We start from the raw sequence: 23,950 nt of genomic DNA, 5'->3' as shown, positions 1-23,950 counted from the left end.
GTGGTAGCGAGCATGACTTGTCCCCTTAGCTAAGCAGGGTCTGTCCTGGTTACATATGAATGGGAGACTAGAAGTGCGAGCACTGTAAGATATTCCCCTTAGAAGATGAAACCGCTCTGGGAAGAGCATCTAGGTTCCAAGTTCCCTCCCTGGCAGCATCTCCAAGATAGGGCTGAGAGAGACTCCTGCCTGCCACCTTGGAGAAGCCGCTGCCGGTCTGTGTAGACAATACTGAGCAAGATGGACCAATGGTCTGACTCAGTATATGGCAGTTTCTTATGCCCTTTTAGTGTCTGGCCCAACAGAGTAGGAAAAGAGCCTGCACGAAGGACGGGGAGAGCATGCACACACAGTCAAGGGGATAAAGGAGAAAAACTCACGTGGAAGCGCTAGGCGGGTTGTGCGACGCTGTCTGATTAGGCAACAACTGGTTGCTGCTGCTTAGTGTTGAATCTGAGCTGCTGTCGGCTACCACGGAACTGTAACCTGGGTGGGAAACAGTGGTAGTCAGTCCTTGGCTTGAATTTTGCATTGAACTAATCCTAAAGGTACACAGACTGGAAAGTTCGACTTCAGAATCCAGGTTCAATTCTCTGCTCAGCCGTGAACTCAGTGAGGTATCTCACCACCTCTGGCTGCCTCAACTAGCCGCTGCCCATTTCTACAGAACAGGAGCTGCCTACCTCACTGTATTGCTGTTAGGCTTGACAACGGAGGAGAAAGAGACCTGTCCTTGTGCATTTAAGCGCACATGCAAGAATGCTCAGGTGAAGCTTTTCATGACATGGAAATAAGATCACCCTCTGCTAATTTCTCCAGATCAAGTCACTGTTGAAGGCACACCTACAAAAGCTGGTCCAGACTAAACCCTCAAAATGCTAACTGCTGTTGAGAATGAATGAGACTTGTATAGAAACTAAGTTCTGACCATTGTTTTCCCAGTTACACAGTAAAGAAGAAAATCTGGGGTTACAAAAAACCTGGGGTAAGAGAAGAGACACAGATAATACATATGCCTGGATACAGAAGCAAAAGGATTAGGGCCAGGGAATGGGAGAAAGAAAGACAGGCACCTGTGAGGGACCAATAATTAAAGTTGCATTCAGGACAGGGATCCTGTCACTTTAAGGCAAGGGTGAGGCTCTCCAGCTGTCGTTGGTCTACTACAGCATCCCCAGCCACAACTGACTACCATTAGGGATGAAGGGAGGAGCTGTCCATCAATGGTGGGAGCCCCTCAAGTTTAAAGCCACTCCTGCTCTAAAAGGTTCCAAAGTGGAATAACAACATCCAGCAGGTGTGCTTTTTCCCATCACTGCAACACTAGGATGGGAAAGGCTGCACCTGTGGAAATATCCACTTTCTTCAGAAAGAAGGCCAGTTCCCTGTGTCCTGTGGCAACTACAGCCACTATTCTCCTAAAAGACCAATCATATTTCCCAATCTCTAAATGTTTAAGAGGAACTTTTTTAAAAGCCACCAACTACGATCACAAAGGACTTCTTTTTAAAAGTTATGTTTTTAAAAAGTGATTCATTAGGCCTGGATGCACTCCCCACAATCCTCCTCTCTCCCTTCATATCCCTCCCCCCAACCCCCCTCCTCTACAAGGCCCCTGCTTGGCCCCCCAGGCTTCACCCCCAACTGCAATGGAGTCCAAGGATATGCCAACTGCATTTGCCCATGTCCATCCTTGGTCTCCCTTGCCCCCCACATCTCTCCATTCTCTCCCCACTGTCAAACTCACACGTTGCTCACGTTGTATAGCATGCATGCACAGGGCTATGAAGCTGCCCGATAACACAGACCAGTGGTTCCTGGAATTACCTTTAAGGGATAATTAAAGCCTTTCCACCTCCCCAGTTCACTTACTAGTGATTAAGATGCAGCTCCATCGCCTCCTGTTCAGAGGACTTGGCTATCACAGTCACTGGATTACATCTAGATTAAGCCACTCATGAGTAGTGCTACTGAAGTTAGTGGGGCAATTTTACTGTCCTATTAATTGGAAATGAGTCACTTAGTCCAGATGTAAGCCAATGACTAACAGTCTGCTTCACACACACTCTGTTTCTATGGGGTACCTGAGCTGGAGGTTTCAGAAAAAAGGCTGAAACCCCCTGACCTAGGCCAGTCCAGGCGACACTCTAGGCTCTCGGGCAGACAGGCCTTGCACAATATCAGCTGCTTCCCGAGACTGATTGTAACGAGCTATGCTGGGGACTGAACCTTGGATCATAGACATCCAGTGCCTGTGTTCTACCTACTGAGCCACAGCTCGTCCCCAAAGCCAATACAAAGCTGTTTTTTTACAGAGTCAGGCCAACAGTGCACCTAGGTTCCATCCCTGGCAGCACCTCCAAGACAAGTCTGGGAGAGCTTCTTGCCTATAACCGAGGAGAAGCCGTTGCCAGTCAGCGTGGGCAACACTGAGCTAGACGGACCAACGGCCTGACTCGATATAAAAAGGCAGCTCCCTACACTCCTCTCAACCCGACTAGTTCCCTTTAAGCAGAGATGTTGGGACTGAACCCAGAGCCCTCTCCATGCAAAGCATCGACTCTACGACTTGAGCTATAGCACCGCATAGAGGAAACAAAAATTCAGGAGTATCTATTTCCCCCCAGGGCTACAAGCCTCCTCTTCAAAGGTCATGATCCACACCAGGGGTAGAGTCTCTCTCAGTCTTTGGAGAACCTGAAGAGAACCACTACTGCTGCCGCCGCCGCCACCCTGCCCTGGACCCAACCCTAGCACGGACTCACTGGTTGCCCCGTTCTGCTTGCTGGCGTTCTGCTGGGTGCTGGGAGGCCGGGGCTGCGAGGCGTTGGTGCTGGCGGGTGGGGGCGCCACAGCCTGGGCGTAGGGGGTTGGGGTGGTGGGTGCGTGCCCTGCCGGAGGGTTAGCTTTGCTGCTCACGTTCCCGCTGCCAGCCACAGCCCCGTTGCTGTTGGAGCCAGGCCCGTTCCCCAGCGAGGACGAAGTGCTGGAGCTGCTGCCCGTCGGGTAACTGGGGGGGATGGCGGGAGGCGGCTGATGGTGGTTGTTGTGGAGGCTTTTTGAACCATTCTTTGCTGGGGACTGGGGAGAACAGAGGGTGGAGAAAAGGATTTAGGCTTGTAACCCCATCCCTCCCCTCCACAGGGCAACCAACTAAAGTCTTGGGCTCCCTTGGCCTTCCACTCCTGTTCAAGCACACGATTCTCGATGTGGTTCAGCCCCCTTACATGACTGCACCACCTCAGGATGCACACAGCGGGTGGCTTGTTTGAAGACCCCTCCCCACATTAACTTCTTCCTGTCCATCAAAGCAAAGACACTGAAAGACAGGAATTCTGGCCTCGTCATGCAAGGTTTCTCTAAGCAAGAATAGTTTTATTTGGGGACACTCTTGAACAAGCAACTTGTTCAGCACTGGGCACACAAGGGGAGTTCCTAGCCCCTAAAGGTGAGAAACCAGCTCCATGCTGACTAGCCCTGTCTCAGGGCAGGTGGAAGGAACTAGAATGTATCTGGATGCACTCCTCCACGGCCACAGCCCATTTTGATTTGAGGCTGCTCTCGAACAAGCCACTCCCCAGATGCATCCCGGAGCTAGTACAGTCTCCATGAGATTGCTACAACACTTCAGAAACATTCCTAAGTCACTAGTCCCAAGGAATCCTAGGGTCTTCCCCTCCCAGATAACTGGGGAGTTCAGAGCTGCCAAGAGAGGAGCCCTGGGCCCTAGACTTACTTGGCTCACTTCGCTATCAGTTGATCGTCCCCGCTTCTTGTCATCTTCAGAGTTCTCCTAAGGGAAGAAAGAGGCAAGTCAGAAGAGATCTATATATTTAGTTCTCCTGGGTGTGCCTTGGAATGTGCGTCCCAGCTGATACCCTGATACAGCTGATTGGCTGGGCTGTGGAGGCACCTGATTGGCTGAGGCGCACCCAGGACCACAGCGGCTGCGGGCCCGGCCGTGGAGGCAGGCAAGTGGCAGCGGTGGCCCGGCCCGGCCGCAGAGGGAAGGCCCGGGGGGGGGGGAGAGAAAGTGCGGGGGCAGAAGTGGCGGTGGGGAGGAGAGGCAGATGGGCCCGGCACGGTCGGCCCTGGTCAGGAAGCAGAGATTGGGGCAGAAGGTGGGGTGGGGGAAAAGGTAACCGCCAGCCCCAAAGAGCGCACAGATGCTCTGTGCGGGGTAGGCTAGTGAATTGTTAACTTGGGACTTAGCAAGCAAGCTGGGCTACAACCCACCTTCCTGCACAACTCCCTGCAGAAGCACCAGTGCTCCCTCTAACAGGGATTCCCAGATGCTGTTGACGACAACTCTCATAATCCTCAGCCAAAGGCCATTGCAGCTGGGGATGCTGGGAGTTTTAGTCAACATCTGGGAATCCCTGTTAAAGGGAGCACTGAGAAGCAACCGATACCCTTTGCTCCCACAATTCCTACAAGCCCAAGAGTTGCCCCCAGTTGCAGTAGGCAAGCCTCCTTACCGTTGTGCAGTTCGCAGGGCTGGGTGGGATCGGGGAGCTGGACGTGGTGGACGTGGGTGTGCTGCTGGACTGATTGAACATCTCATCCTCCATGTGGCTGTGGCTGGGTGGGGAAGTGGCTACTAGAGCCTGTGCTATAGGGTCAAAAGCAAGGAGAAACTGACAAACCAATACAAGCCACCACCTGTCAATACATCACCACAGTCCCATGGGTAGCGCACTGTTCTGCAGCATGATCCCATGCACCATGATTTTGCCACAGCTGTCAAGCTTCCAAGAACCCGTCAACTTCTCGAGTCAGACACTCAGAGGAACCCAATACCAGGAAGCCCAATTCCTTTTCACCAAATCCCACCATTACGTCTTGGAGAAAGAACAAATTAAACCAAACCAGTATGCCATGTTTTCATGCATATACCTCATGGGGGTATACAGAAGCTGAAGGGAGAAGCTAACAACAGCTCAACCCCCATGGTAGGTAGATACCACTAATAAGGAAGAGATTCTCTAGGAAACTGCCACTGAAGAAGACTCGACAAAGTCGTAACACACATGGCAAGAATATAGGAGTCATCTGATGTTGGCAAAATCACTACATGGGATTTCATCTTGGGAATATCCACTTGCACTTCTCCCATTTTACCAGCAATAAGATATCTTCGAAATGGACTATTGGATCCAATCTTTTCAGTTGACATAGAGACTATTCTATTTTAATGATTATTTTATATAAATTTTATTGAAAAACACAGATATATTTTAATTAATCCAATATTATTACAACTTATGCAATTGCTCAGTCTTTAATCACATGGCTTTAGTATGATTATATTAGCTTTAGTATGATTATAGTAACTGAACTAGATAGGCCTTGGGCCTGATCCAGCCAGGTTGTTCTTATGTTATGCAGGGGTGTTTTTTTGTTGTTCAAATGTGATCACTTTCTGCAGAGCATACTTGGGTGCGGGTTATACTTGTGTGTGTGGTATATCCATGAAAATGCAGCTACACTGTTGGCACACACAGCTTTGCATATATCCTTATCTAATCCAAAGTGTAACAGAAACAAGAGGACAGATTAGGCAGCTGAACTGATAAAGTTCATTTAGCAAACTCTGCTTATCACTTTCACTGGGGTGAGTGGGGGGAAGCTGGTTGACCCAAATAATTCCCATTTGTCCCCTCACAGCTGCCATAGTTTGCAGTACAATGCAGCCTCCTCCCCAAGCAATGGGCCTGGAGAGGGAGACCCAACTCTCCTTCCATCCCACATACTCACACACACCGTCAACTAAAGCACCCCCCCAAAGGAAGCACTTACGAATGTCTTCTAAGTCGAGGTCATCATAGAGGAACTCGTTCTCTTCAAAATCGGGGTCCTGCGAGGAATCCACGTAATACTCCACATCATCCTTGATTTTGCGGATGGAGTCCACCATTATGGAGTCGTTGTCCAGCATACGCAGGATGGTCTCCAGCATCCGAATGTGGTACCGATGTTTCTCAATGTGTCGCTTCAAACCCTCAATCCGGTCTTGCTTCTGTAGAGTGTGTGTGAGGGGGAAGGACAGAGATTGTGAGAGAGAAAGATGGGGATAGTGTTGAGGGCTGAAGCATCCTGGCTTCCAAGTTCCCATTCCCACCAGGTGGGAAATAATTCAAGGTGTAGATTTTACTCATAAAACCTTCAACGCTTGGGCCCAACATAGACATCCCTCTTCCTGAGACCTCACGGTACTCTCTTTGGGGCAAAATATAGCCCCACTATAACCTGAGTGTCGGAGTCACGACCAACAGGGTATGGAGAAAGGGAGCTTCAGAGGTTGCCTCTGCCCCAAACTTATTCCCCACTAGAGGACCTGCCATGGTTTGAGTGGTGTATAGAAGAACTGTCCACTTCAAGCTTTTGAAAGAGGTTTTGCTATGCAATTAAGAAAACAAAGGAACCAGATCCTTCCTTCCAACCCCAACCTAGAAGTTAAATCAGTACTGCCTCTTGCAAGGCACATTCCAAATACTCACCCCACAGGTCTCCAACAATGTATCAGTGGCTGTCAGTGCACTGCTTGGCTAATGCCTCTAGCTGTGCTTCCTCCCTTCACCCCACCCCAGCTTCCAGATCCTGCAGGCAGGTTAGTTTCTCTTCCGGCTATAAACTGCTGCACTACCTCCCCATACACCACGCACACAGCCTCTCAGGACAGTATTCTGTCAACTCACATCCTTATCTCCTTTCTTCTTGCGTGTCTGGACAGAAAGAGATTCCACTTCGCTCTCAAACTGATCCACTTGCATGTTCAAGGTGTCTATAGTATTCTGGGTGTTTGGAGGGGAAAAGAGAAAGATCATTCCTCATTCAGCCTCTGAGGCGTGTGAACATATTACTTTACTGAGTTGCCTCTGAGATAAGCAGAGCCATGGAGTCTCCATATACAGAGGGAATGTGCATCTGGACAACAGCTACTGGGGCAAAAAGCAGCAGAAGGTCATGATCTTCTCAACTGTGGTTGCCCCCAAGTAGGTTACCCAGCTGGGTTCTGCTGGAAACAGAATATTAGACCTAGACCAGAGCTAGCAAAGGCAAATCTTGTGTCCCTAATTAATGCTGGAGATTTCATTCCCTTCGTAATGGCAACCTCTCCTTACAGGCCTAATTTCAGCCGTCTTCCAAGACAGCACAGAGCTGTGGCACACCCTCCCTGCTCCAACTCTCAGCCTGCCTGCCTGCCTGCGTTCTCACCGTTAGCCACTGCCCAACTTCCTCCTTTTCCTTCTGGGCTGGGTCCACCTTCTGCGCCAGGCCCAGCCCCTCTTTGGAGTAGGCTTTTGTCTTGGTCTCGCGTTCCACTACCTTGAACCGCTCCATTTGCTGGAGAGAGAGAAAATTGACAGGTCAGTGAACAAGCCAGGACAAGGAATGAGTCTAGGGGGTCTTCAAGACATCCAACCCACTAGGTATATATACTCCAGTGACCGTTTGAGGAAGGAAAGATGGAAATCTACAGTGTGGGGTTTTCCAAGAAAGTTCCCCAAACTGATTGGGAATTAATTTAGCATGTTTATTTGGCATATACTTAGTGAGCTTAGCGCTTTTTTTTTTTTAATTAAAGGTACAACATGTTAATGTTTATGTGCTGCATAGATCTCTCAAGCGTGTTTCCGATAGCTGCATTTGAACTAAAACATTTGATCAGAAAAAATTCAGTAAAGATTCACTTTCAGAGGTGCACTTTAAATGCTGTATTCAAACAAATGTAAAGCTTCACTTGGAAATTATTTTTCCTTTAATAACTGAAAAATATTTTAAGGCACAACTCAATAGTATACACTTTTCTTACATTGTTTAAATGTTAAAAGAAATGAAGGCACTAAAAACTGTTCCTAAATTTAGCATGCCTGAAGAACTGTACATTTTAATATATTATATTGGTGTGTGCACATTCTAGGGATAGTCACGTGGGAAAAAACCATTAATTGCAACTCACTGCATTACCAATTTTATGACAAAATGCATTTTTAGAAACAGAATTTTTTCAACAGGAAAACACAGAAGCAGGAAATGTTCAGTGCACATCCCTGGCCATAAAGTGACTCGATGAGGTGCCACCACCATCACCTCAGACACATTTCCTCCTTGTATGATCTGGATGGCTGAAGTGCAGCAAAAAGAAAAGAAAAGAGCAGAGTTTTCCATTAAATTTAGTGGCAAGGAGGGTTCTAACCTGCAGTAGGAATTTGAAGCACACAAACAGGGACTTTGTATGGTGCAGGAAGCATTCATATATGCACCTCTCCCATATTCATTCCAGAGTGGAATAATCCCAGGAGATCCAGTTTCCTGAATGTATCTATCGGCTCTCAGGCTGGAGCTACACAGGCAGCAGAATGGGCTGTACCACACCAGAGTGCAGATGAGGGGATGACCACTTTAACGTTCCCAGTGTTAAAGAGACCACATACACTGTGCTAGTTGTCTAGCTTTTGTTTGTTAAAGAACACAAGCAACATTGAGGAAAGGTTATTCCCCATCTGCAGCCTGAAGTGGTGGTAGTGTAATGCACAAAGCAATGCTCAGTTTTAATGATCTGACAGAACATAATTTTGCAGCTCCAGAAAACAGACAATCTTAAAGGTGTGGGTTATGGGTCAGCAATTCATCAGTTTCACCGTACTGAACACAAATACCTGGGGTCTGCACCAGAAAATGGCAGATGCAAGGTCTGTAAGAGTGCAAAAAGGTCAACATCTGAATGTGCATAACGCTAATCAGTCCATGCCATCACATAAGCATGGGAAATACAAAACCCAACACTCTGGGGGAAAGCAGCTCTTGAAATTACCCTCTTTTCCCAACAAGCTCTAAAGAGGGTCTTGGCTCAAAGTGTCATGGGTGGTCTAAAAGCCATCTCCAAAACCTTAGTCCTTACCATCTATCCCATGCTGCATTGCTCAGATCATTGCTCAGACCTGCACCAATGGGATCCAGGGCTCCCCACAGAACCCTCTTCTGCTGCTCACTCAGCCTATATCCAGACTGTAATGGCCAGCTGGCTCACCTTTATGAGGTCACACTATCTATTAGCCAACTGTAACTCTGTAGGGGAGGAGCTAAGCAAAGTTATACGTACAAGTCCACAGGTATAAAGAGTACAGCTCTCTGTGTTGTCAGTGCAGTAAGACCCCTGAAAATGGCTGAACCAAATAAAAAGCATCTGAGCTAAACCTCCAGTTGACCACATGACTTCCCAAAAGAAACACCCAAAAGATTCAGTATCTTGCCCAACACTGAGATAACACAACTAGCAGGTCCTTTCCCAGTTCTTACCGTCTCAATGAGTTTCCGGTTCTCTATTAGCTGCCTTTTGTCCTTAATCTCGTTGGACGCAACCCACGTCTTGATCTGGTCCCTCAATCTCTGCAGAAGAAGAAAAGAGGCTGAGCAGGGAGATCTAGATTTCTATCCACAGTAATGGAGAGTAGTTAGTGCAGCAGTCAAAGGAAGGGTCCAATTTTGAATGATTACAAGCGAAGGAGCTGCTCTAACCAATGGACTTTGCTTTCCTGTAACAAAATCAAAGTGGTCACTAACTCATGAGACATCCCACCCACCCCCGCCGAAAACCTAGAACCCATAATCTGAGCCACACACTTATACCAACTCATAGACCCCTGACACTTGCTTCAACAAACCAAGGAAGTCTGCCTCACATGTTGCAAGCAACACCTAAGCCCTATTCCGCCCTACCTCCTGAATGCAGGGGGGATGGCTTGTCAGCCCACCACAACCTCTTTTTAACCAAATGGAAATAAGGTAGACTGAACTCAAGGGCTCCCAACAGGACATAATAGAAGGGCTCCCAGGAGATACTCAGAGCCCCACTCCCTCCCCATGCTGCAGCCATGCTATTTGTTCCCCAGCTGAAGATTGCTGGCTCAGAGCAGATGCATCCTCAGCAATGTGTCGCAGCAGAAGGGGAGGATGAAGATCCTTCTCCTCGGCTCCTAATTGGCTGGCTGTGTGCTGAAGCTTGACATACCCCTCCCTTCAGCCTGTCTGACAGGCTTCAGAAAATGAGCACCAAGAACTCCCATTGAAATTAACAGGAGATGTGAACTTGTCCCATTAATTTCAATAGGACTGCTTATGAGTAACTTGGAGCAGATGTGAGCCAGTGACTGTAGTAGCCCTGTCTCCCTAATGGCAACACTTAAATTTGTGAGTGTGCTGGGGTGGATAGGGCCAGTTCCTCTCCACGTTAAAAGGTGCCTCTTTGCCAAATTAGCAGGGGTTTACAGTTATGAGATGGGCTACTCCAGTCACTGGCTCACATCTGCTCCAAGTTACTCATAAGCAGCCTTTACTTTCCCCATTAATTTCAATGGGATGAGTAACTTGGTTTGGATGTAAGCCTGTGACTGGAGTAGCCTGCCTCATAACTATCATGTAAATGGGTGCGTATGTATGTACACGCACACACACCCCTCTCCTTTTATGGAGTATCTGAGCTGAGAGTTTGCAATAGAAGGTGGACACATTTTTAAAAGGCTATGAATCCCTAACTAGGGATGTGCACGGAACAAGTGACTGCGGGTTCAAAGGTGGGGGAGGGACAGCTTTAAGGACCAGGGAGGGTGCTCTTACTCCCCCCACCCCCGCCCAGCACTGCATTTTAAAATGGTCCCACGGGACAGCAGCATACCTCCTCGCTGCCCCAGTACTCATTGGACCAGAAGTGCCTCGCACATGCACCAGGCACTTCCAGTCCGATGAGAACCGGGGCGGCGAAGAGGCACGCTGTCACACCGCAGGACCATTTTAAAACGCAGTAAACAGCTGGGGAAATGCTGCGTGGTGGGGGGAGAGCACCCTGCCTGGTCCTTAAAGGTATCCCCCCCACCTTCGAACCGGCAGAACTGTGGGTTCGGAGGTCCGTGAAAGGGCCTCCGAACCGGTTCCGTGCAGATCCCCCTACCCCTAACCTATCACCATTTTCTATCTTCTACTTGCGCTCTTAAAGAGCCTGGCCTTCTGACCACTCCAGCTGTAACCAGATAATTCCCCTTCTCCCCAAACTTGGTAACAAAATAACCCTGAAACCAGCCCTGGCAGACTCCTACCTGGAGTTTTTTAATCTCCTTTTTCAAATCGGCTTCATATTTCTCCTTCTGGTTGGCATTAGCTGCATTATGGAGCTGTAGCAAAGAAAGAGAAAGAGAAAGACAGAAAAACAGTGTGAAAAAAGCTGTGGGCCTAGGTGTCCTGGGTGGGTGGGAGAGAGAAGAGAAGAGAAGAGATCAAACTGGAGTAGCAAAAGTCGGGGGAGGAAAGGAATCTGAGACAGGGAAAAGTGAGATTGCATGCTAAGGACCATTAGGAAGGGGACTGCAACGAAGACTACTAATTTTATAGTGCCTTTATACAGCTATGGTAGAACTACATCTGGAATACTATGTACAATTCTGATCACTGTAACTCAAGAAGAATATTGTAAAACCATAGAAGATACAGGAGAGGACAACCAAGTTGTTCAGGGGACTAGAGCACCTTCCCTACAAGGTAAGGCTACATTTGGGACTTTTTAGTTTAGGAAAAGAAGGCAACTAAGGGGAGACATGATATAGGTTTATAGAATTATGCTTTGGAGAGAGTGAATAGGAAGAGTTCTCTCAACTCCAGAACCAGGAGATGCACATCCCATGAAACTGATTGCCAGGAAATTTAGGACTAACAAAAGGAAGTACTTTTTCACACAGTGCATAATCTATAGAATTATCTGTCATAGGTTGCAGTGATGACCACCAGCTTAGGTGCTTTAAGCAGGGCTTAGATAAATTCATGGAGGACAAGTCTATCATCGTCTACTAGTCTAGAAGACTATGGGCTACCTCCATGTTCAGAGACAGGGTGCCCCCAAATACCAGTTGCAGAGAAGCACCGGCAGAAGAGAGGGCATGCCGCCCTTCTCACCTGGCTGTATGGCTTCCCAAGGCATTTGGTAGACCACTGTGTGAAACAGGATGCTGGACTAGATAGTCATTGGGCCTGATCCAGCAAGACTTATGTTAAACAGAAGATGTGGATGAGGCAAAGAACACACTAATAGGACAGTGTAAATGAGCAAGGAGCAAGCAAAGGATAAACTAGGAAGATAGGACAAGATACAGAGGGGAGAAAAGGAAAACGCAACAACTCTTACCTTCTGCCAGATATCTTCAAACTGCTCCACACCTTCTGCCACCTTTTTCAAACACCGATCAATCTCACCTGGTGGAGAGAGAAAAATGTTCTTCAAAGCAACAACAGAAACTACCTGCACCCACAACTAACACTCACCCCACTGCCAGAGCACTAACTCGCCTCCCTCTTCCCAATGTCCCCAACCTCACCCCATTGAGTTGCTAGGCCCACCTGTCTCTGGAGAATCCCACACTCCATAATGCCTTTAAAAAAACACACAGATTCTAAATCCCAAAATATCGACCTCCTCCCCAAAGGTCTGGGACCTTGTTTCCCCTTCATTTAACTCTACCACTCCTGGTCCCTACTTCCACCCCTCTCTAACTGGAACACGCCGCCATCTCCTAGCTCTCACCCACCTGTCCTGATCCACTGCCCCACCCTCTTCTCTTGACAACAACTCAAGTGCCCAGCCCACACTCTCATGCTGAGGGTGCAGGTAGGTGACCTTACCTTGTAGCTTCCTCTTATCTGCCATGTTTCCTTCACTATAGAGGGGCTCTCTTCATACTTTATAGAGCGTCGACGCTTTGAGAGGAACAAGCAGACACACCGGTTAGATGTGGAGGCAGAACAGTATCTGGTATTCCCTAGAGGGAGGAGCTAAATGAACAAGGGTAAGGTGGGTAAATCAGGGTTAAGGTTAAGATTGCCCTTCTTTGGTTTTTGTTTTTGTTTTTAACGGGACAGAGGCTTGTTGCCTTTAACAGCTGCACTACAGCTAGAAATCCACAGGTGCGGCTTCCAGCATGGCAACACCTCAAGGCCAGGAATAGCTTCTCCTGTCTATTTTTTTTTGAGATTCTGGCCTTATAAAAATAAATCTAACCAAGATTACAGGAGGACATGGGAAAGAGGGACGTCTTGGGTGGACAGCCCAGAGTTGGAACAGGTGGAATTACGGTTGACAACTCCCCACGCCCCTCGCCCCTCCAGATCTGTCCCTCTGACAGGCAGAAAGTTTAGCAGGTGAAGCTTTTCCCAGTGTGCAGATGTAACAAGCGCATGTAATACTTGCTAAAATTGATGGCTGCAAGAAACAGCACAGGAGCCCTGCCAGAATACTGGTAATCCCAAGTGGGATAGGTTTAGAGAGGAGTCTGTTTTTGCCCCCTTCCCATTTTAACTCCCTGCTCTCCCCTTGGTCCTTCTCAGACAGTGAGTCTTTGATACAGGACACTCATGTTCCAGTCTCTCCCTTGGAGAAGGGTGAGCTATGATTCAGATAGGAGAACGACATCTGATTCAGGAATGCCAGCCAGTCTTGGCTTGGACCTTAAAGGGAGAATGTCCCCTTTCTCAATGGCTCTGTGAGCTACTCAGATCAAAGCTAGCACCCCCAGAGAAGAAAAGGCACTCTGGTGTGCTTTCTGCTGCATCCTTGAAAGCATAAATCAATGGAATGTTGCCAGTTTGTTTTACAAAATCCAGAAAGTGTGGCATTCTACAACCCAAATAATGTTTCTGATGCAAGTCTTGAAGATGGAAATGAACACGCTGCCAGGTTAGAATGAAAGACATCTTCCTTGCATCTCTATTGGAAGGCATCTCTTGGGCACACTGACAACTGGAAATGAAGGGGGTAAGTAGGTCAGCAGCTGTATTTCTAGACCTTGGTCATTTAGTAGGGTTGCTTTAATTGCAGGGAGCCTAATACCTTTTGGGGCAGACACTATGAGGCTTGCAACTTACCTAATGGCCCCTGGGCGCTTGCTGTCTGCCACTCTCCAGCCAGGTTCCTGTACAGCTAAGGAAACCACATGACTAGTAGAGGGAAAGAGCTCCTCCTTCTCCTCCCCCCCCCCAACCAGCTGCCCACCATCTCAGAAAGCATGCTGGGAAAGCCAAAGAACCAGCTATAAATGCACAGTGGTGGGCCAAGATAAAATGTCAGGGAAATCAGGCATAAAACACAGTGTAAGAATTTACAGATGGCTAAATGTAAGGTTTGCACAAATAGCTAACAGCCAACAAATAGCCAAATCACCTCCCAAACAATGTAATTGACCGGGCCTAGGAACCCTCCTCCCCTCCTCACTGGGGTTGACAACTCCTTTTCTTAGTAGAACTACTACAGGACCTTAACAGCTGCAGTCCAAGCAGAAAAATGGCTGAAGCTTTCCCTGTATGTGTCAGGAAAAGCTTCACCTGCTGAATTTCTTCTTGTCAGATTAACTTAAAGACACAAGAAACCTGCTAGAAAAACAGGTGCTAACCAGTGGCTAGTCCAGACTTGCGAACAGCTCCTTGCCTGTGGCAACATAGAAATAGCTCCATGCAAGCACAAAAGGGAGCTAGATTTTTTTCTCCCTCCCCCCAGAGGGAGAAATAGGAGTTGTAGAAGATGGGAACTGTAGTTCAACAACAGCTGGAGGGCCAAGTTTGACCACCCCTGGTCTAAACCTTTCCTTCTTGCAAAGAGAGTCCTCTTATGAAGATGGGAGTGATTTGATTTCCCAAAGACATGCCTCGGTTAGCAGAATTATCAAATTCAGCACATGGTACAAACTTTTAAGATTGAAAAGTTGGGCTTTTAATTAGAATTTATTCAGGGTTGTTGTGCCTTTTTCTGGTTGATTTGTTCTGCACGTTTTGTGCCTCCCAGATCATTACAACTTCTATCTGGCCTAAGAATACCACTCGGTTTTCAAGCTTTCTGATTTCTAGGAAACCATCAGCTGGTCTGCAGACAAACTGCTGCATGTTGCAAAGGATTCTGGGACATGGTCTAAAATGCCTGGTCAGTGAATTCAGAGCAGGCTGGTTCTCGCCATCACCTACTGATGGTGCCACACTCGCGCCTCGTGTCTTTCAGGGAGGTTTGTCCACTGTTACTGCACTGATGAGCCTCTGAAACATAGCTATTCTGGGTGAACTGATTTCAACCAGAACAGTTTAAATCACTGATTTAAATCACCAAGGGGGGAAAAAGCTCACTTAAACAATTCTTTTATTTCCTGAACAAGCGTACATGCTAGTTGGCTGCTACAGCAATTACAGCATGTTTTTTAGCAACATGTGGAGCATTATGTAGGGGCTTAATCTATAGCCTCCAGTCATGCAGCCCACATAACATTTGCCCTACAGAATATCTATTGCTCCCTTAAGGGAGGGGATTGTGAAACCAAAGATTTCTCTTGGCTCGCTCTCTATATACATCTTAGCTAAGATCACATGCTTGAAAAATTATGTGACAAAACTTTTCAGAAGGGCTGATACTGACTGGACAGAATAGTGTTTTTAGTGACATGAAAAGCAAGTGTCTGTGGCTAAATGCTAAAATATTCATAATTTGAATAATATACACACAATATGACCTATTGTGATGTGTGTAATACCTGAACTCAAGTCATATTTATGATTTAATCATTTATATATAGCACCCTCAGCACACCTACCATGTTTTGATAGAAAGGCATGAATTCAGTTTTAATGAATGTACATCTAAATATTTTCTGTTGGTAATGCATATATCAGGCCTTAACAGTTTTGTTTGCATCTAGGAACCAGACAATGGACACTTGACAAAATACTGGACTTAGTGACAGACACTGTGAAGTGGGAGGGTGAATGGGATCCCTCTACAAGTAACATACTAAGAAACGAAACAGGGCTTTTGCCTGGGACCAAAAGTTTTTATTAAATAACTCAGTCTCTGAATACCCTGGTGTAGGTGCCACAGTTAAATGTCTAGGCCCCATGGCTTCCTGGCACTTGTCAAGCCCTGACATATGTTTTGAGCCAGGTTATGTTTAAAGAACATTTAATGACATTGTTTTTTTTTAAAAACACTAAAAATCAGATTAACAAAAATACCTTTCTATCTACCTTCTTCTGAGCCCAGATTCTGACTTGCTGATGAAAATCTTTTGATTTTATTTTAAAAATAGACTGAGAATACACAATTCAGAGTACAGAATTTGCTAGAAAAGGACAGATAAAATAGCCCAAGAAAGTAACTATCTGTCTACAACTAAGGAGAAGAGTTGGGGCAAGAAAACTGCCTGCAACATTTGCAACATCTGTCCGCTGATTTAATAGGGATGCAAGAATGTCTGGACGACAGACCTGATCCAACACAACTATAATTAAAAAGGAGAAGGTGGAGAAGAGCGCTCTGGATGGAGACATACTATTCCCTGAGAAGTTAAAGGGAAAATATGAGAACAACTGCATGATGCCAAGGTCCCGAGGCCAGCTAACCACTACTCTACACTGCTTTTAAAGTTTAACTAGTGAAATACATTAATGCAATGGGAGACGAAAGAGAAGCCTATCTGCCACCACTCTAATTCTTTTTCAAATCCTATCTCAGCTAATGGCCACATCTTGCAGCAAGGAATTCTGTATGTTGATTTGTGTTGTGTATAGAAACCCTTTCTCTTGTCTGTTCTGACCTTGCTGGCGATGGATTTCACGGTATGAGCCCAAGTTCTGGTGTTCCGAGAGAGAACTATCACTCTTAAGTTGTGGGCACCAGTCAGCCTACTTATTGCAAACCAAAAGGTTTATGACCATGAGATGTTCTGTAACATTCGCCCTGGACATTGGAAAGACTTTACTAAGCACAGAGGTTTGCCTGAAGTGGTCACTGAGGGAAAGAAGGCTTACGTGGAGTAGCCATACAGCCCAATCCTATACTTGCTAGTGCAGAAGTGAGGTCCACTGTTCAGTGGGGCTTGCTTGACAGATTGCCATCCAACTGCTTCAGTGGGTGTGGGCCACTGCAGGTGTCTCTAAAACATGGTCTACTATTGTGGCAGCTATTGGCTTGAGGTACATTTTTGCAGGGCCTTAGTTATTCACAGGGCCTCAAGTACTGGGTGCTCTATAGCACACATCAGACATTCCAGCACTTTTCCACACAATCCCACAAGGGTGCAAAGGCACCCTTGGCCACATTTCCCCTCCCTTTCTGCACAGAGCCACAGTGTGGTGCAGTGGTTAGTGTGGCAGACTAGGACAATCCAGGTTCAAATCCTTGCTCAGCCATGAAGCTCACAAAATGACCTTGGGCCACTCTCTCTCTCTGTCTAATCTGCCCCATAGGGATAAATTGGGGGTGGGTGGGGGGAGAGACCATAGAAACCCATGTGTGTCACCCTGAGCTCTTTTAAGGAAGGGTAGGAAAACAAGGTTACCCCAAGCCACTCACCAAAGGATGGCATATGGGAAGGACTTCCTACAGAGGAGACCATAGAAACACACTTCTGAAACTCCAGTTCCAAGCTGAAAGCTACCAACGGCAGACCGTGACAACAATGTGGTAGGGAGAGCTGCTCTATCCCCCCATCTCTCTATGGTGTGCTTGAAACTGGCCATGCTGTACATGGCCATAGTAAGTGTGTGACGAGACTACAGTGCTGGAGCCTCCATGGTGGCCCTCTCCTTTGGAGGACACAGCCTTGCCCAAGGCCATAGCCCTGCTTCTGCGAGTGAAGCGTCATGGCTAAAAGACTGAGCTGGGGACAAAGAAGTGCCTGGCTCACCATTCAGTCTCTTGCAGTACACTACACCTACAGAAGCAGAGCTGTCTCCTCCAGTCGAGAAGTCCTGGGTTTGAATGTCACCCCCACTATGAACTCACTAGGTGGCTTTAAGAAAGCCACCTTCTCCCAGCCTCCCCCTCTGCCTCGTGCAGTGGTGGGCTCTGAAGAAGAGTCTGGACAGCTGTCAGTCAGAAAGGCTGCAGCTGTTTCCAACGCTGAGCAGGAGGGTGGACTAAAGGACCTCCAAGACACGACTCTAATATCCGATATTTCTATCTGAAATATGGGGATGGTCCTATCAAGGGAGGAAGGATGACATTGACGAGGCTTCTTTTTTATTATGATTCAGAAGGGCACTGCAAGATAGTGCAGCATTAACTGCTTCTGTACTTAACTGCTTCATTGTAATTAACTGCTTTTTGTAGAGGCACTTTGCCACTAGAGATTTCTGCAACTAAAAAAAGAACAAAAAACTTGCATAAAACAGCATGGAAGAAAGGAGTTCCACTGTGCATCACAAGCAACATCACAGGTACTGTCCAAGTCACACAACACTGGAGCAACCAGCTTCCATGCTGTCGTCATAATTTAAATGAAGTGTGTTCCAATGAGGGAAAGTAGCATTTTCCCAGCTGTAGTATTAAGTGCTGGGAAAATGCAATGCTCCTTCAACAGAAGTGTTCCTTTGCGTACAAACATCTGGATCCTGTGCTTTAACAACATGTCAAGAAAGCCCATCCCCCCTGAGGGAATACTATCACCAAACTATCCAAGATTAACATCTACTGATAGATTTATCTTTCAGTATTATCTACGGATAGGTTTATCTTTCAGTATTATCCAGCTCTCCAGAGTCAGAGATTTAGGATCAGTCATGCCATTAAGCATAGGCTAGTGTGGTTCCAGGGAACCTGGGAAGTCAAAATTCCACCTCAGCTGTGGCCTCACCGTGTGCCTACATACAAGTTATTTTCTCTGTGCCTCCATCATCTCTAGAATATAGAAGCATAGGAAGCGGCTTATACTGAGTCAGATCATTGGTCCATCTAGCTCAGTGTCATCTACACTGATCTGCAGACCTGGGACCTTCTGCATGCAAGGAAGATGCTCTACCAATGAGCTACAGCCCCATCTCCAACATACAAAGCTGCTTTATACCAATTCAGGCTACTGATTATAATCTACCCCAGGATTGACTGGCAGTGACTCTTCAAGGCCTCATGGAGAGATCTTTCTTAGCCAGCTACTGGAAAGTCTTTAACTGGAAGTGGTGGAGACTGAACCTGCAACATTAAATGAGCAAGGCATGTTCTCTGACACTGAGCTACAGAATCCTAAACTGCATCAGGTCCTGAATCCAAGACCCAAGAGACAGCAGGCGAGGATTAAGGTGATTCAGGATAGCAGGCAAGGATTTCACACTATCAGCTAGCAAGCAAATGATATATTTTACAGGGCTACACAATAATAATTTCCAGATTCCTAAAAGTCCCATATTTTTAAGCATACGCCCTGGAGTGACCCTGGGGGGGAAGTGTTTCAATTCTTGAGCATCAGCATACATTTTTAAGCAACTGGGTAACCAAGCTGCTGAGATGTTTGCAACCACAGCCTACTCTACAGAACTGATTGTGAGATGAGGATTGTAAAGTACTTCCTGCATGACAACCAAGGCTGTGTGTGCATTCAGTTATAGCACTGCAGAAATTCAGGAACTGGTACTGGATGCAGGATTCAGCATCCCAAGAATCTCAATGTGCAGTTTTGAAGAAAAGGAGAGAGACTAATTTCTAACCCTTAAGGGTACAAAGTGCGTGGGCCATGACTGATGAAATCTCAGATTGCCACTGAAGCCACTGAAATATTCCATGGGCAGAGCTGGTGGCTTCATTCCTCTGCATAGCACTTTGTCTCTACCCAAAGCAGAACCAATTGGGGAAGATGAGCAAACAGAGGTCTTTTTGTTTACTTTGCATTTAGACATGTTGCAGAGCTATCCACGAAGCCGTTCAGTGACACCGATGCTCAGCACTCTGAAGCTGCTAATGCATCCTACTTCGAGAGCTCCTTTCCCTCACAACGATATTTTCCAGCCCTTGAATACCCCCTTGGACAAAATTCCTACAGATCTCCCTGGATAAGCACATGTCCTCCTCCCCACACACACGGGACCCCAAACATGCACCCACAAGCAAGCCCTGCGCGCACCGTGGCTCTTGCTGAAAGCAGAGCACCCTCTTTCTAAAGAAAGTTTCTCGGCGTATCACAGGTACTGTAACTTCCGAATACAGATTTAACGCGCACGGCCCCAATGGGCCCCCAACCCTACTTATGGGTCGACAGCGATGGGTGCAAATTCCCAAGAGAGCTTCCTCAGGACCCACAGCACCCCTCACTCGCGTGAGGCAGGGCCGTGCCCACTCCATATCCCTTCGCCAGGCACTGCCCCTCCACCCAGCCCCCTAGATCCCACAGGTCTCCCCAGGGAGGTGTTATGGGCCCCACATCCCATGGGGGCAGGTTCTACCTCCTATGGAGAAGGCGCCTCACTCCTATCCTTTCCCTCAACTCCGCGCTCCCTTCACGGCCCCTGCAGGAAGAGGCCACCCCGAACACACAGCCGCTCGGAGCACCCCTTTCAGCCTGCCCCCCGCCCCCCACCTTTCAACACCTATGGGAGCATCTTGCCCCTGTGCAGCCCCCATCCGCTGTGGACCCCACTGGCCACACCCCCTACGGAGCCCCCGCGGGCACTCCCTGGCCCCACCCCCTAGGCTACGCCCCGCCCCTTCTCCCCTCTCACCGGCGGCTCCGGGGTCTCCGGGTTTCTTTCTCTCTTTTCCCCTCTCTCTCTCCCCCCCCTCTCTCGGGCTCCGCGGCATCCAAGATGGCGGCAGCCTCCCCCCTCTCCTTCCGCTCGCCCCGCCTCTACCTGATGCCCACTGGCTGATCGGCACGCCCCTCAAAACCACTTCAATTCCCATTGGGTGGCGGGGAAGGGAACGGTGGAGGGAAACCGGGGCGGGTCGACGCGGCGCAGCCGCAGCTGTCACTTACAGCGATGTAGAGCGTCTACTGGTCAAGATAGAGACGCCCATCAAAGTGTGCCCATGTAATGATTGGCTGAGTAAGTGAGGATGTATTCAAAGGGAAACGCCTACTACTCCGCGAGAAAACAACCCGAGGAGGTGGGGTTTGTGTCAGGGCAGGTCTCTTAATGGACTACTAAAGTGCCCATCAATGCGTGCTCCTCGATCACTGCCTACCTTTTCCTCGACGCTAACGCTCGTGGGCTCAAGAGGAGTTATTGGACGAGGAAAACGACGCTCATTCTAAACTGCTTTCTAATTGGCTGCTACTGTAAAAGGAGGGGGAGAAACACACGGCTTACTTCCCATTAGCCACAGAGAAACAAGCCTTCACATGTACTCCTCCCATTGGCGAGCCATGAGGCCCCCGAACCACATTCCTGCCTTTTATTGGTGGACAGCTTTTGAGGCGGGTTAGAACTCAGAAAGTAGAGGGGCGGGACCGCAGGCTGATGGAGAGTCTAACTGGTGCAGGCAGGCTGCCAGTTAAACTCATATCAGCCAATGAAAGAGCAGGGAATGACCTCACTCCCTGGTAGGTATTTTGAGGGACGATCTGAGCAACACTGTTTTCACTCCTTGCTGCAGCTTAGTCCTTTCTGTTTAGTAAAACTTTTCTATTGTGATCACCATCATGCATTACTATGATTATGCATTGCCGCTATATTATGTACCACGAATGCGTTATCATTTCATGCTAATATTAAGCAACTCGCAGGTATTGTCCGAAACATAACCGTGGCTGCGTTAATTACTAGGGGACAGAAGACTCCACAGAGCGGGGCGGGGGGCTGCTTCTGTGGGCTGCATCGCTGTTGGCTAGCCGGCTAGCCAGCCAGCCCCTGGGTCTGTTGGCAGGCCCCTTCCTCTGAACAACTGGTCATCGCAGGGACCAAACGCCAGAAATATCTTTATTGGGATCCACTAAAATATCACAGAATTGTCAGCACAAGCTTTTGTACTCTTTTTCGGAGTGGACGTTGAGCTAAAGGAGATGAGCAAGGAAGAGGGAAGAGAAATTTTGGCATAGAAGAAAAGGGCCCGGCTATGCAGCTTGTAACAGGTTTTAGGAAAAAACCAACAAACCCCAAATGAGTATTTGCCCACTTTAATTTTTTTTTTTTAAAGGTAGTTACTGAGATCTGTCTCCACTGTGAGTTGCAACAAACAGATCCCTTGCAAGGTAGAGTGCAAAAATATTTTCTGTAGCTTTACTTCAGGGGCAAGAAGGGTCTGAGGAACTATGGCAGGGGGGCTATGCTTGAGAACAGGCATCCCTACCACCACAGCAGTCCCAGTCTACAGCCCCTTTTCAGTGGAAGGAGAAGCATAGAATTTGGACCACATCACCAACTGCCAGAAATGAGGAGAGACTCTGATAAACACCTCTCACTAATATAATTGCACTTTAAAAAAAAAAAATCTAAGCTGCATTGGAAGTCAGCCTTGGATGGAAAACAAAATATGTATATAGGTATAATTACGCAACTCACAGCTTGTTGTAGCACTGTTGTAGCTTTTATTAGAGCAGCATCTTCTAGATGGTAAGAAGAAGGCAGTCCTCCCTCCTCCCTGCCCGTTAAAACAAATGCGCTTGGAATTTCTGGACTGCTCATGTAGAGGAAGAAGTTAAATTGAGATCAGAGGATCCTCTAAAACCTCCCTTCCTGCTGCACCTCTGTGAACAGTGCAAGAGGAGGGTCTGCCTCGATGTTTTCTGCTTTTTAATATAGAAAACTTCCTGTTACTGAGTCAGAGCATAGATTCATGTTGTCCATTCTGATTGGCAGCTGCTTTTCAGGTCCTCATGCAAAAGGACTTTCCCAGCCCTGCTATTGCTTTGGCTAGAAATAGTGAGGACTGAGCCTAGGACCCTCTGTACACAGGGTATGTGGCTCTACCATGGAGCATTAGCCCCTGCCTTCATTACCTTTTCCTCAAGGAATTCAGAAGGGCTGCAAGGTAGAATAGGTATGACAAAGACAAAGTCAAGAGGCAAAGCATCTTGCAGCACAGAGATAAGGCGATAGAAAAGAGAGCTTCACTAACAGAACTTCTTTCTCACCACTACTGACATGCACAAATGTCTCTTTTGCAACCCACCCACCCTCCACAATAGGCCGGAATTCTAGGCAAGGCCCTTGCACGTTCAGATACGTAATTAGAACAGTAGGGATGCTTTCTTGTGGCTAGTACGCCTATTTCTATTTCCAGAGGAAAGGAGTTGTCCATGACTAGAAAAACTTCGCCTGGAGTTGTCTGTGGGCAGTGACTTCTCTCACCATACTTTAACCATGCAGAGATGACTGTTGTGATCAAACTGTTTACACAATGACCTTGTTTAAATTAAATATAAACTGACATTTTTAGAACTGCATAATCCCAGGCCCAATTCAGGAAGGCAAAGTTCTCTCTGAAAGAGAAGGAGTGGTGTAGGCAGAAAATGGTGCAGAATAGCTCCCAGGTCACAAGACTAGAACAGGGGGCTCCCAAAACCAAGTGAGTGTGAAGAATTCCCCTAGGAGTTCTACCCACACACCAACAGCACAAAAGAAAGCTTTTACACACCCATAGGCTCCAAAGGAATTGTATTTCTTCCAAAGAATTTCATAGGTTAGAAACAAATATGAATTGTGCTACAGAAGTAACCCCCCCCCCCAGACACAAATCCCAGATGCTCAATTCTTCCCCTGAGTAATTTGAAAAAGAAATTCCTAAATTTATTACTCAAGAGCAGGAATGCACAACTTTGAGCCTCCAGCTGTTATTGGACAGTTCCTATCCATTCCAGCCACAATGGCCAATAGTCTAGGCTAGGATGATGGGAGTTGTAGCCCAACAACAGCTGGCGGGTGCAGCCCTGCTCAAGAAGTAGAATTCACTGCAGTTTTCCTAAGACAAAGGAAGAAACCCAGACATCCTCCATACAGCCAAGATATGGTCTGGCCTAATTTAACCTCCATCCCATGTGGATAAAGCCAATTGCCAATTTGCTGGTGGACCTCCTTCCTTCCCACTGCCATTCACAGACAGACAGCATGGTCTCATCCCTGGAATCAACTTCATACTCCAGTCACTTCCTTGTCCTCTCACATAGGAGAAAGTGTCTACGAACATAAGAGCAGCCCTGCCTCCGAGAAGACCACAGACAAGAGG

The 23,950-nt window shown here is 47.4% G+C and overlaps 1 protein-coding gene across 8 annotated transcripts in view; it reads right to left on the bottom strand.

Annotated features, from left to right (window-relative positions):
• Window positions 1-21,143, bottom strand: part of CNOT3 (CCR4-NOT transcription complex subunit 3) — a 30,427-nt gene extending 9,284 nt beyond the window's left edge. Inside the window, exons 1-13 of one of the 8 annotated variants that reach the window (XM_053260609.1) lie at window positions 20,972-21,143; window positions 13,909-13,963; window positions 12,670-12,744; window positions 12,176-12,243; window positions 11,097-11,171; window positions 9,304-9,393; window positions 7,219-7,347; window positions 6,699-6,794; window positions 5,800-6,019; window positions 4,479-4,612; window positions 3,737-3,793; window positions 2,766-3,081; window positions 381-486 (exon numbers count right to left, since the gene is read on the bottom strand). In XM_053260609.1, the coding sequence (XP_053116584.1) occupies window positions 381-486; window positions 2,766-3,081; window positions 3,737-3,793; window positions 4,479-4,612; window positions 5,800-6,019; window positions 6,699-6,794; window positions 7,219-7,347; window positions 9,304-9,393; window positions 11,097-11,171; window positions 12,176-12,243; window positions 12,670-12,694 (1,316 nt within the window). In that variant the 5' untranslated portion in view covers window positions 12,695-12,744; window positions 13,909-13,963; window positions 20,972-21,143. Of the gene's footprint in view, window positions 1-380; window positions 487-2,765; window positions 3,082-3,736; window positions 3,794-4,478; window positions 4,613-5,799; window positions 6,020-6,698; window positions 6,795-7,218; window positions 7,348-8,905; window positions 9,029-9,303; window positions 9,394-11,096; window positions 11,172-12,175; window positions 12,244-12,669; window positions 12,745-13,908; window positions 13,964-19,674; window positions 20,176-20,232; window positions 20,344-20,508; window positions 20,623-20,971 lie in introns of those variants that run through there. The other 7 variants (XM_053260607.1, XM_053260608.1, XM_053260610.1 and 4 more) reach the window with 7 other exon arrangements.
• Window positions 21,144-23,950: the final 2,807 nt, after the last annotated feature.

The sequence above is a fragment of the Hemicordylus capensis genome, chromosome 6 (assembly GCF_027244095.1).
Source record: "Hemicordylus capensis ecotype Gifberg chromosome 6, rHemCap1.1.pri, whole genome shotgun sequence".
In the NCBI taxonomy this organism is placed as follows: domain Eukaryota; kingdom Metazoa; phylum Chordata; class Lepidosauria; order Squamata; family Cordylidae; genus Hemicordylus; species Hemicordylus capensis.
Note: the sequence above shows the minus strand (reverse complement) of the source record. Positions and strands in the feature narration are given on the sequence as shown.